General features: G+C 31.3%; 1 protein-coding gene across 3 annotated transcripts; it reads left to right on the forward strand.

Moving 5' to 3' along the window:
- Window positions 1-5525: 5525 nt before the first annotated feature.
- On the forward strand, window positions 5526-11861 carry LOC128184782 (uncharacterized). 3 transcript variants are annotated; one of them, XM_052854369.1, is made up of 7 exons: window positions 5526-5639; window positions 7737-7839; window positions 9104-9329; window positions 10174-10290; window positions 10803-10920; window positions 11467-11576; window positions 11720-11861. In XM_052854369.1, exons 2-7 carry the CDS (start codon window positions 7774-7776, stop codon window positions 11770-11772), a joined length of 690 nt encoding a protein of 229 aa, XP_052710329.1. In that variant the 5' UTR covers window positions 5526-5639; window positions 7737-7773; the 3' UTR covers window positions 11773-11861. The 3 variants fall into 3 exon arrangements, with proteins under 3 accessions (XP_052710329.1, XP_052710330.1, XP_052710331.1); XM_052854370.1 differs by having other exon boundaries at window positions 11467-11559; window positions 11720-11745; XM_052854371.1 differs by having other exon boundaries at window positions 5621-5639; window positions 9111-9329.
- The last annotated feature ends 13 nt before the right edge of the window (window positions 11862-11874 follow it).

Raw genomic sequence — 11874 nt, forward strand, 5'->3', positions numbered from 1 at the left:
TAATGAATACAATAAATTATCATATAAATATGATGTATAATTTTTGCAGTGATTTTCGTTAAGTTTTGCCACAATCGTCTCTAAAAGATAATATTGCACCAAAGAGATATATAACTTCATCTTCTTATGCACGCTACTTACATACAAAAACTCCGATAAAATTCCTTAAATACTCTCCATAATGAACTTTTATTCTGCAGCCACATCAACTTCTGACCAGACCGGCCATTGTGATAGCTAATGTTTAACTCAATTTCATTGGTTAATATGCCTGATGGTCCAATCAGAATCAGTCTTTCTCGAAGACGTTAAAATGGTCGGTCTGGTCAGAAGTTGATGAGATTTACAAAGATTAGTGCGAATGTTTCTCGACTTGTTGCAATACTGCTGTTGTCAGAGGCAAAATCCCATCGTGAGCCCTGGACCGGTAAATGTCCTAGTAAAAATAAACTGGCGACTTCGAGAGAATAATGACGTATATCTCCGCTATTTTAAGACCCATCAACTTGAAATTCGGCATGAGTCTCAGACATTACTTTTATGAAAAATACATGCATGTTGCGAGTGTTTTAAAAATTAATTGATTTATTAGGCTTTTGAAGCGAGCTGGTAGTTTTTTTATTTGGGTCAGAATTCGACCCCTTTCTTTATTTATGGTTACATTGAAATTAATGTTAAAACGGGCTTGGCACCTTTGGTTTTATATAAATATTTGTTTTGAATATCTAAGTTTTCTAAACCCACTTGTATTTGTCTTTGTCTCAGGCTATAGCACCAATCATTTGAGGCCGGTAGAAAGATAAATATCTATGTTGACCCATGTAGATATTACCCATTAAAATCATATTCATTATTAATCATCACCTGCATATGTAGATTTTGTCTCTCAGTTAATTCGATACGCAATGCTATGATCTACGTATGAAGTTGATAAAACAGGACTATCAACAGTATCTACTGAATATATGTAAGGGTTGTTACACGGCTTGTTAGGTTTGGAAGGTAAGAATGGTAATTAGATAAACGGTCAACAGTGTTCTCAGATGTATTCACTCTTTTGTATGTGGATTAAAAGTGACAGAATGACAATTTAACTTTTGTAAGGCATCCATTGCACGTGTAGAGTTCATTTCAATACATTACATGTACTATTAAACGTTCTAATTTTATTTTTTAATTAATTTTAAAAATGTGTCTGTTATACATCCTGTGAATTGAATTTCATATCTGACCTGAGTGATTGGTCCAATGAGTAATCAATTAACACTTTTCTTTAAAAAAAACCCCCAGTGCAGGCATCAATGATACACCACGGGCGCATGCGAAATATATATATATATATATATATATATATATATATATATATATATATATATATATAAAGCCTTGGTACAGCATAAAATACTTAAATAAATAAAACAGAATGCGACAGTCCAAATTAAATAAATTGTTTACTGTTAGTTATAAAAAATTTAAAAAAAAACCGTTGTTTGTAACGTCGTCAATGACGTCGTGTTTTCAAAGTTTATTATGACGTCACAATGTACATCAAGGTAGCGATGGCGTAAACTTTATCAATGCAGTTAAGCATAAAATGTAAGTAATGCATAGACACATAATAAAATACATATATATATATATATATAAATATATATATATATATATATATATATATATATATATATATATATATATATATATATATATATATATTTATATATATATATATGTATATATATGATAAATCTATTTTTGATTAAGTTTCGGGTTAAATATGTTAATAAAATAGTCCTCTTTTGTGGTTCGGGCGATTTCATTTGAAGTCCACATTTTGTAAAACGGAAATATTTCAAATGTTCCCTTTCCACACTTCCCAAAATGTTCCGAACATGGATTGTTTCTCACTGTTTCGTCCTTTAATTGTTGTTTGTGGACTCTCACTCGGGCGTTGAGCTGGTTAGTCTGGCTAATATAATTTTCTCCATATGTTGGACAAGTCGCACAATATATCAAATTGGACGATTTCCAGTTCATTGGGGCATTAGGTTTTAAAATTTGGCCTGTTTTTAATATTATTCCTTCTCCTCCTGTATAAGGTCACATGTTCCACATCGGGGGTCGCCGCACTTTTTGATGGAAATAGTATTGATGGACGAGAACTTTGCTTTGGAGAGAATTTCCCTTAGATTCGGCGCTTGTCTTCTGCTGTTTATGATAGATGATTGTTTAACAGTTTTTTCGTATTTTCTGATTGTTCTAATATTGGAAAAAAACGTTTTGCTGTTTTAACAATATTATGGTTACACGGATTATGTGTAGTTACAAACGGAATTTTCTCATCTTGTTTCTCCTCCTTAAGGCGAACTTCCTAGACCAAATGATCTAAAACTGAGGCCTATCATAGCAGGACCCGCATCTAGCACACAACGGTTGAGCAATATGCTGGATATCATTTTGAAACCGCTATGCACCAAAGTGACAAGTAACGTTCGTGATGATATGGATTTTTTGAACTACATCCCACAAACAGTACCACGAGACACGATCCTTGTTACATTTGATGTAAGCAGCCTATATACTAATATTCCTCATAATTTAGGATTAGAGGCAATTCAATATTGGTTGGACAAGCATCCAGATCAAATAGATAATAGATTTTCAAAAGAATTCATCTTAGCCGGACTAAAACTTGTACTAGAAAATAACACTTTCTCTTTGATGATACCGTCAACAAATTTAATTTCGAAATAAATTTGGGGAAAGTCGTTCGTAAACTCCTTGTCTAGTTTTATTTTTTTAACATAATTATTAAATGTTAATGTATCTTCTTCTTCTTTAGAATACTGAGTAGGGCTCTTCAAAGAGCATTAACACGTATAGAAATAATGAGTTGTATTGAAATAATTTAATGCGACTGAAATACATTGAATGCCATCTTAACTTGCTATTTAGGTCGCATTATAACGAGACCTTGTTTAAAAATCAAGCCGGCTTCCTAGCTTCTATTATGCAACATCAATAGATCGAGGTCAGTTCATGGGGCATCGTCTTATGATTGAGGTCAGTTCATCGAGGTCAACTGCATTACTGAATGAATCTTTCGATCGAAATTCTTACGCGTGAGACAAAATGTGCATTTTTGACTTCAAAGGTCGAACTGTATTTTATGTATGTTTGCATCTCCTAAGGTAAATGAATTGAAATAAAACTGAGTAAAATGGTATATAAATACTAAACCAAAGTTTTTATAAGAACTACTTATGCAAGCGGAATGTGTGCGCAAGTGGAAGCAGTTTCCGGATGCCTCATATGGACACAATAGTGATCGGCGGAAGCCGATCACAAAAAAAGATATGAACACAACGCAGATAATGCTTCACCCTCGGCTTGATGTGTAATGTGCAAATGGAATTTGTGTAGATTGATGATAGGGTTGTTATGCGTTTGACACAATACAACAAAAACACATTGAGCTAGACAGATCTAGATATTTGATTGTAACAAAAACTTGTATTTTAAGTAGACTTGTGTGGTCCTATTCTTGAATTTTAGGTCTTATTTGCTTCATCTTTCCTGACTGTCGCCTAGAAGAGGTTTATAAAGGCAAGTAATGCTTAATAATTTTTCACAAATAGTGTTCAGATTGAATTGCAGCCAAACAACGAATATTCTTTTATTTCACTGATCACCAGAAAGCGATTGGTCATACAATATGAATGTAAAAGTTATCTGCGCGTTTTAGAACTGACATCAGTATTTTTAAATCAATCTTCGCAACTAAATAATTTTAAATGACCTTCAGACAGTCAAATAAATAAAATAATTTACTTCCTTTAAATATGCATATTTTGTTAAAATGAAATTGATATAATTTATTTAACATAATTTATACAAAATATTTAATAAAACAATATGTACATATACCAGTATCACATTATGAAAAATAAAAAAAAAAACGATGGACATTTAGTGTTACAAATTAACAATCCATACTATATCGAAATAGGTACATTTAAACATGTAATAAAATCATCATAAGAACCGATTTAACGAGGCCGAGTACAGAACGAGTACGCACGCTTTCGCGCAGCGTTTCATTTGTATTGTGACGTCATCTTTTTGCTTGTTTGACGCCATGGCGTGATAGTTTTATCTGCAGATATTCAGCGAAATTTGTTGAAAATGGCTCGTTTAATGCGTAAAATTAATGTTATATTGTGGAATAAACATAACTGTTTCGAAGTATAAGCTATATTTGGGCTCGGGTCGAAAAAGTGAAGAGGGTTCAGCAGGCCAAACCCTCTGTCACGTTTTCTTAACCCGCCTAAAATTAGCTTAATTCATATATTTCAAGACAGTAACCATGTATTTTATATTAATGACCCTTAATATGTGATGTTATATATTTGTTTATTACTTAAATATGTCTGAAGGCTTTAATAATACTATAAAGATCACCTTTTCCGCCTTTGTCAAATAAAAAATAGCCATTATCTGACAAATCTGGGAAATTGGGCATACAATAATCAACTTTGATAAGACCCCTGGAACAAACCAGGAGGTAAAAGGTTTTTTTTATTTGACCATTTGATGCCTTTTAGCAATAACTTTAATATGTAGAACAGAAAAAAAAATCCCTAGGGCAGAAGTTTAAAAAAATGTGCAAAATTGATACATTTCAAGCGAAATCCCATAGGGTCCTATGTTAAAGATTAACAAACTTTGAGATGACCCCCTAAACAAACGGTGTGGTAAATGTCTTATTTTTTAATCTTAAAACAATAATTATATCAGTAGAAATTCAGGTAAAAAATTTCATTAAAAAATCTAGGGCAGAACTAATTAGACCCGGCCTCGTTAAATGTATTTACTATAGTTGTGCCCTCTTTGTGTACCCTCTTTACCCTCAAAGAAATTAAAATTCAGAGAAAAGAGGTGACCAGTTTAAATAGAAGGTAAAAGTATATAATTTTGTTTTTAGTCATGTAACATTGTTTAAATCAGTTTGAGATGTACAACATTTAAAAAAAAAAAGAGAGAGAGAGAGAGAGCGAGAGAGAGAGAGAGATCATAAAAACAGTAAATATTATTTAACGTGGGTATCTTAAGAGAGGAGGATCGGGAGCCAGACTCAAGGACGTAGGAACAGGGCGGCAAAATCGATAACTGCCATCTGTGTTTCATGGAGCGACGACCTGTAAACTCAGTTTGCAAAAGACACCGCATTGCACCCTCCCGAGAAGCTAAAGTATCAGTCATACTGTGCCTCCCCTACAACACCTGAATATCTTAGATATAATTTTATGTGTTTAACATGAAACTGTTTAGTTTGATCAAATACGACTTAAAGGCTTCTTTTTAAGTCAAATTTAAGCCACATTAAAGGACTTGTTTGAAGATTATCTTTCTTTCTTTGTCCTGTACCCCACATGTCAGTGTGATTGTTAATTAAAGACAAAGGCTTTTATTTAAATGGCGCGTAAAAGGTGACAAGCTCAGGCTTATTGAAAGGTAGGTAAATAGACAGGATTTCAAAAGTTGGACACCAGTAGCACCAGTATGCCTACGTGTCATTATGCAACTTAGTTATTTGTTAAATGCGCCAGATACTAGTTGCCAGATTTTTAACTTTGAGAATTGTAAGTATTAAAACACGTTTTTTCTATCTTTTAGACGTATATGCTTGTAATTGACCTGTATTGAATTATTTTTACTGTCTTCCAAACGTTTTAAAAGATCTGCACAAATAATCAAGTTGGAAGGTCTATTGAAATTGAAACTAGTTCATGTTGCACTTTTGCAGATCCATTGCTCTATGCGAGTATTTGAGTTACATGCCACAGAACTTCAAATTATCAAAAATAGAAAATCTTGAAATTTACGACGAGCAAGATCGTTTGATCTGCCTCAATACATAGCTTTACACAATTCATGCCATCTCTGCAGTTTAAATAGTTACTTAAATTTGTTAATTTTGTTTGTTTTGAACTCTTGGGAAAGATTGCCTAGTGTTTATAGTCTATTTTTTTTTTTAGATACAGGGTACTGAGAGTCGAATATATTAACTAGGCTTCATTAGTTTAATAAAGTTTTCTTTTGTAATTGAATTAAAAAATTCAAGGTCATTTACCAATAAATGTGACATCAGAGAGTAAGTTTTTGGCATATTGTAAAGTAGTTCTATAAATTAAATCGTAATATTTTAAATGTTGCTTAATACAACATTTTATGTCTTCCGCTTTGTCAATTCTCTATATACGTGAAGGCTATCATAGTAACTGTAGCTTCTTTGAAAGTCTGAGGCCAGTCTGCAAATCTGTGGATTTCGTGCTCTCAATTTACCTTTTATTCGATTAATTAAGAAATAACTCCGAGAAAGTTAACAGCAAAAGTACAAATACTCGGGTGTGATTGTAACTTGATTTTGTTCAGTAGCTCTATAAACACAGTCCGAATTCATAATAAGGAACATAATATGGACACTATATTCGATTGAAGTAAAATATTGCTGTATAAAGCCTGTTTTTTCTATTTTAAAAAATATTACCTGCAGTCTTTCTGCCTGCCTGTCTCTCTGTATTTAAATTGTTTACACTTTTTATTTGCTTCCCATAACAACCTGAACAGTTTCATCGAGTTATAAATATCCAGAAAAAAACAATTATTCCTACGCCGCAGCTATATGTTTTTGTCGTGTCATGTATGTTTAAATTACAATCGATTATTCTAAGACATAGAAGACAATACTCACTGGGTGTAAATATTTGAACAGCTCAATGCTTTCTTTAGTGATTCATGCGGGACATCTTTCTTTTCTTTTCACAATAAATGTATTGATTGTAAAAATATGAAAAAATAATTAGTTTACCGCAAATGTATATCAGTCCATTAGCTAAACGAAACAGTCAAATCGTCTTCTATGAGAATTTGAGTCTGACATCATTGTGATTATTTTGTGCAGTCCCTGATTTTTCGTAGGTTGCTGTCGGTTTCGACCAATCGATAAACGGAGCGTCTGAATTTCAGTCCTATGAGGTTATTCAGACCTATGAGTTACAAGTTTCCGTTCGAAATAGAGGAACTCATACTCCGTTGATGCAATAAAAATATAACATTACATGTATGACACATAATACGTTCTACAATGACCTGGCATTTTGCTTTGATGCCCTTACCAGTTCAGTGGTTGTCATACAATATACAAAACGAGTTTTTACATGACTTTTCGTCAAATATAACGTTTTTGGGTAAATGTAATAACTGAATGTGGTGAAGCAGGAGTAGTTATCTTGGCCTTTTTTAAAGGGTGTGTAGCAATGAACGTAACATAACAATAGAATTAGAATTAAGTGTGTATATAAACATTTTCATTTGGTATTTATAGATAATAAACTGCTTAGCCTACATTATGATTTTAGATAAAAGAATGGTCCTCATACTAAAGACGATTGTACATTAAAAAATCACAAGATTTGCTGTACATACTATTTTTAAATTTTTGAAAATTTGTTTGGGAGAAAATAGTCTTGTATCTATTTTTTGCTGTTCTTAATCGAGCTCGATGGTCGTATTGATTTGGATTGATTTCCTATCCCTTGTGTTCATTTGCCTTATAAAAAGAGCACTATGTATAAAAAAAAAAGAAAATACCAAAATTTAAAAAGTGAACTTAATGGATTTTTTTAGGTGATATTAGTTTATAGGATGTTTAATGGGTTTTTTCTTCTATTTTGTAGGCAAAGGCTTAAATACCAGGAATTATACATACGTTTTATGTGGAGAATGGGTTACAAAGCAACCATCACAGTTTCTTTTATTATCTGGGCGGAATGCACAATGGTCAGTAACAACTTGTCGTTAATTTATGTATATTAATCTAGGTTAATTGCAAAATTTTGAAGAATGCAAATATATGTTCAGCATTTTCAATTGTCTTTGATTTTTTGAACTAAGATATTTATAAACAGAAAACTATAATGACTTAATATGTTTATTGTAACAGATCTGCACAAGCACATTTATCTGATATGACCATAAATCGGTACGGAGCAATGTATTTTTCAAGTTCATATTACTCTATGATGACTAGACAAATTATGTTTTAAAAACTTTTATATGCCATTAAACTATTTATAACCTAAGGTAACTTTTGATCACCTTTGAATCGCGTTTTTTCCCGATAACCACTTTAAAAATTTCAACTAAAAGTTAAACATAGCATCATAGGGTTTTGAGAAACATACCTAATTGTAGGTTAGGATGAATAAGGAAGATGATGTTTTAAAACTTACTTGAAGAGCAAAATAAATATTCAAATAAATTGATTGTAAAATTAAACAGTCCAAGGATAAAAATTAAATCCATTAGAGGAAAACAATATATTTACATACATTGTAAAAGTTTATATTATATGGTTTTTGATTTCAACAGTTATCGAAGGAGGAATACATGTTGGCCTAAATGTTTTTCTGGTCCCATGGAATTCATAGGGTTCTAAAACCGAGTTTGTACAATATTACAAAAAACACACTCTGAAAGAATTGGAGAACGTGAAAACAACACAGATGCAACACAAATGGAAAGTTTTGAAATGTAGTCATATGGCATTCTTAACTTACTAAATGGAACTGTAATAGCATTTATCAGCCATTTTTATTAGCTAAAAAACAGAAAAAAAAATCTAATACAAGGAATATTACTTAAATATGAACTGCCTTTACTCCGAAAGAATGAAGGAAATTAGTCAAACATTGAAAAAAATGTATGGAAAGAAAATGATAAACACAGATTGTTTAAATATTGACTGCCTAGATTCCGAAAGAAATAGGTTTTAAACGTATTTTTGATGAAATTCATGAGAAGTACAGGAGTGACAATTCAATGGGGTCTAAAATTCAAACATATATTTTTTCTTAAAATAAAATGCGTTTAATTACAGTTGATCAATATGAAGAAGTGTGTTATATAAAATTGTTGTACTCCTGTCACTGCTTTGTTCGTTGCATTTCCTAATGGGATGTACTAAATTTAATGTTAGGTCAGTTTAGGCATTGCTGCTCAGGTAAGCGTAGAAACCACTAGATCTTAGTAGTTTTTAAATTAGATTTCAGATAGCAGGTATTGTGTCTGGTCAAATCATACTCTAGATGTTGTCAATTCCTGTCCAAAAACGAGGTCAGAGGTGGCAAAACGGGCAACCCTGAAGAACTGTACATCATTGGCGGCAATTCAGAATTGTTCAGCACCAGATATATTCAAATATCACTGTGTTATGAATGAATTTCAAAATGCCTTCGTTGAAGTATGTGCACCTTCATTTAACATATTTGGTACGTTTTATGATATATATTTCTTGAACAAATATGTTAAGTAAATCGGTGTTCAACAAATAACAATAATAAAACTGTTAATATCATAAACTATATGTAATACCATTTGAAAGATTCATAACCCTCAAATACCTTTATGGCACGAAAACACAATCTGTTAAAAGAAATAGTTGTTTTCAAACGTTTCTGTGCTTTAAAACAAGAAGGTATATCGTAGTCAGTAAATTACCTATTTTCGTCTACAATTAGGTTTATTTCTGAATATTGAAGATGCTGGTACAAATCAGTAAAGATGTAATCGATTAAAGATTATATTTACATGCGTTGGTGTTTGTTTTCATTGTTACTTGTTGAACATCAGTTTTCGTAGACTTTGTTATTAAGGTGCTAAAAAATAATAAAAATGTTCTTAAAGTGTGAACCATGAAAATAAATTCTTATTAAACGCCATTGATACTTTTTGACGTTTATAAAAATAAAGTTTTTCTATTAAAATTAAAATTATGAGAATATTTGCCGACCTGAAATATAATAAAGCACATATTTTCTGAATTGAAGGTTCGTTTGCTGTTAATATGAAATATTTTCTACGTTTGAAGTTCTTCAATAAATGTTAAAATAAAAGTTTATGAAAATTGAAATATTAAGTTTCTACCCGATCATGGGCTAAGCGAAATATCGGTCAAATGATATTGAAAACAAAAATGTTCATATTCTTGCGTTGCATTGTTCGAGATAATTTTCTCAGCAGAAATCTTTACATTTGAAAACCCTATCTGGATCGTTATGAATACAAAGTAAGCTTCATTTTGCTTCTTTATTATGATATTTATAATATTTACAGGATTTTGCACAGAGTATAACACATATGGGGCTGTAATTCAACCACATTATCACTTGAAATGCAGCAACGTAGATCCACCGTGTGCAGATCGATATATATCAACTGATGCCTATCTGTGTAAGCGAAAACAGATTTATGTGCAATTTAAACTGTTATGAATTAAATCTGAACGCTATTACAACGACTCAAGCATAATGGTTAATTCTTAAATATTTAGAGGTCAATGAAAGAGATGAATTTGCAACTGTTTTATTAATAACAAATATTCCATTAACTGAGTTTAACTGGTTGCTGGATCAAATATTATACATGTATTAAAGTATTTAATCAAACACTAGGCAATGTTTAAGTATGCTAGATGCTAACATATACTTTAAAAACAAGACAATTATATTCTGATTTGAATGACGTTCCAACCAATATAGAACGGTTGTAAACAGATATAATAGTTGGCACCATTCCTCTTTTGTTACCTTATAGTCGACATTCAAAGTTTGCTTAAACAATACATTTAAATTACACCAGCATAACAATAAATATGAAAAATAAATTTGCAATACAATTTTATTCGAACAATCTTTTTTTTTCTAGTATGCATAAACTGTTGACATGATGTTTCTATTTTTTAGATACTGGCTGCTATGACATTGTAAAAAATCGCATATTTGAAAAGTCAACAAAGGTCCTGTCCCAACTTTACAACCTGAACAGCACGTCAACAAGTTTGGAAAAAAATAAAAGCTTAGAGTAAGCAGCCTTATTATTAATCCCCCAACCCCCAAAAAATCAACAATTTCATGACACAGAAAAGCAATGACACACAGTAAGGAAATACCCTCATTATTAATTTATACCTTATCTAAAAGAATATTTTTGACATATTTTTTCACATTATGTTGCATAATTTAGTACAGGAGTGCTAATTATGTAATAAATACTGAATATTGGAAAGTCATATCACAGATAAAACTAACAAAGTACAATGATTTTTGTTTACATTATCATTACCTCTGCTACATTCGATATAACTTTTTTCAAAGCTTGACATTTTTCAAGTTTTACTTTCATATGTTGATATATACTCTATTTTATTCAACTTAATTCAAAACCAGAAGTTCTTAATGAAATGAATGCTATGGTGTATCTGATATTGACATTTTTAACGTGTTTTCAGGACCCTTCAAAATCGTGTCATCATTTGCTTTGATAATGCGTTATCTTGTGGCCTATTTAACAAGACCAAATATTTTCCATTGTTTTACTTTTTCTTATACTTTAATGCAATGTTTTCAGGCCAAATGACAGTGCCCATGTCATCCGAATTGGTGTAATATCAGTGGTTGTCATAGCAGTTGTAATCATTGTCGGTACTTGTCTATTTGTAAGGTATTGTACAAGAACAAGTAAGTTAATATATCTCATATGTATTTCGGTATAATGTTAAAATATATACTGATATTTTTAAAATGCACTTGAAATATACGTCTTTGTAAATCATTATCTAATGTTAATGGCAGTTTTACTTTTAATAAAATGTTGTTTTTAGGTTTTAGGGACCATTCTCAGCAGTATGCGACATGCAAGCGATGTAACGTATAATACAGTTGATTTAAGTTACCTGTAATTATGAAAATGATGCAAAATGCGTTAACAAACAATGATATACTAGTAACGCAAGAGAGAAAATGTTTTTATGTAATA

Source organism: Crassostrea angulata, chromosome 5 (genome assembly GCF_025612915.1).
Source record: "Crassostrea angulata isolate pt1a10 chromosome 5, ASM2561291v2, whole genome shotgun sequence".
NCBI classification, from domain to species: domain Eukaryota; kingdom Metazoa; phylum Mollusca; class Bivalvia; order Ostreida; family Ostreidae; genus Magallana; species Magallana angulata.

Bases quoted from the DNA above. Each gene is read 5' to 3' on its own strand.
- LOC128184782 (XM_052854369.1), top strand. From the start codon at position 7,774: ATGTGGAGAATGGGTTACAAAGCAACCATCACAGTTTCTTTTATTATC. The intron at 9,330-10,173 runs GTACGTTTTATG...TAATATTTACAG, and splicing joins ACCTTCATTTAACATATTTG to GATTTTGCACAGAGTATAAC. The intron at 10,291-10,802 runs GTAAGCGAAAAC...TCTATTTTTTAG, and splicing joins ATCAACTGATGCCTATCTGT to ATACTGGCTGCTATGACATT.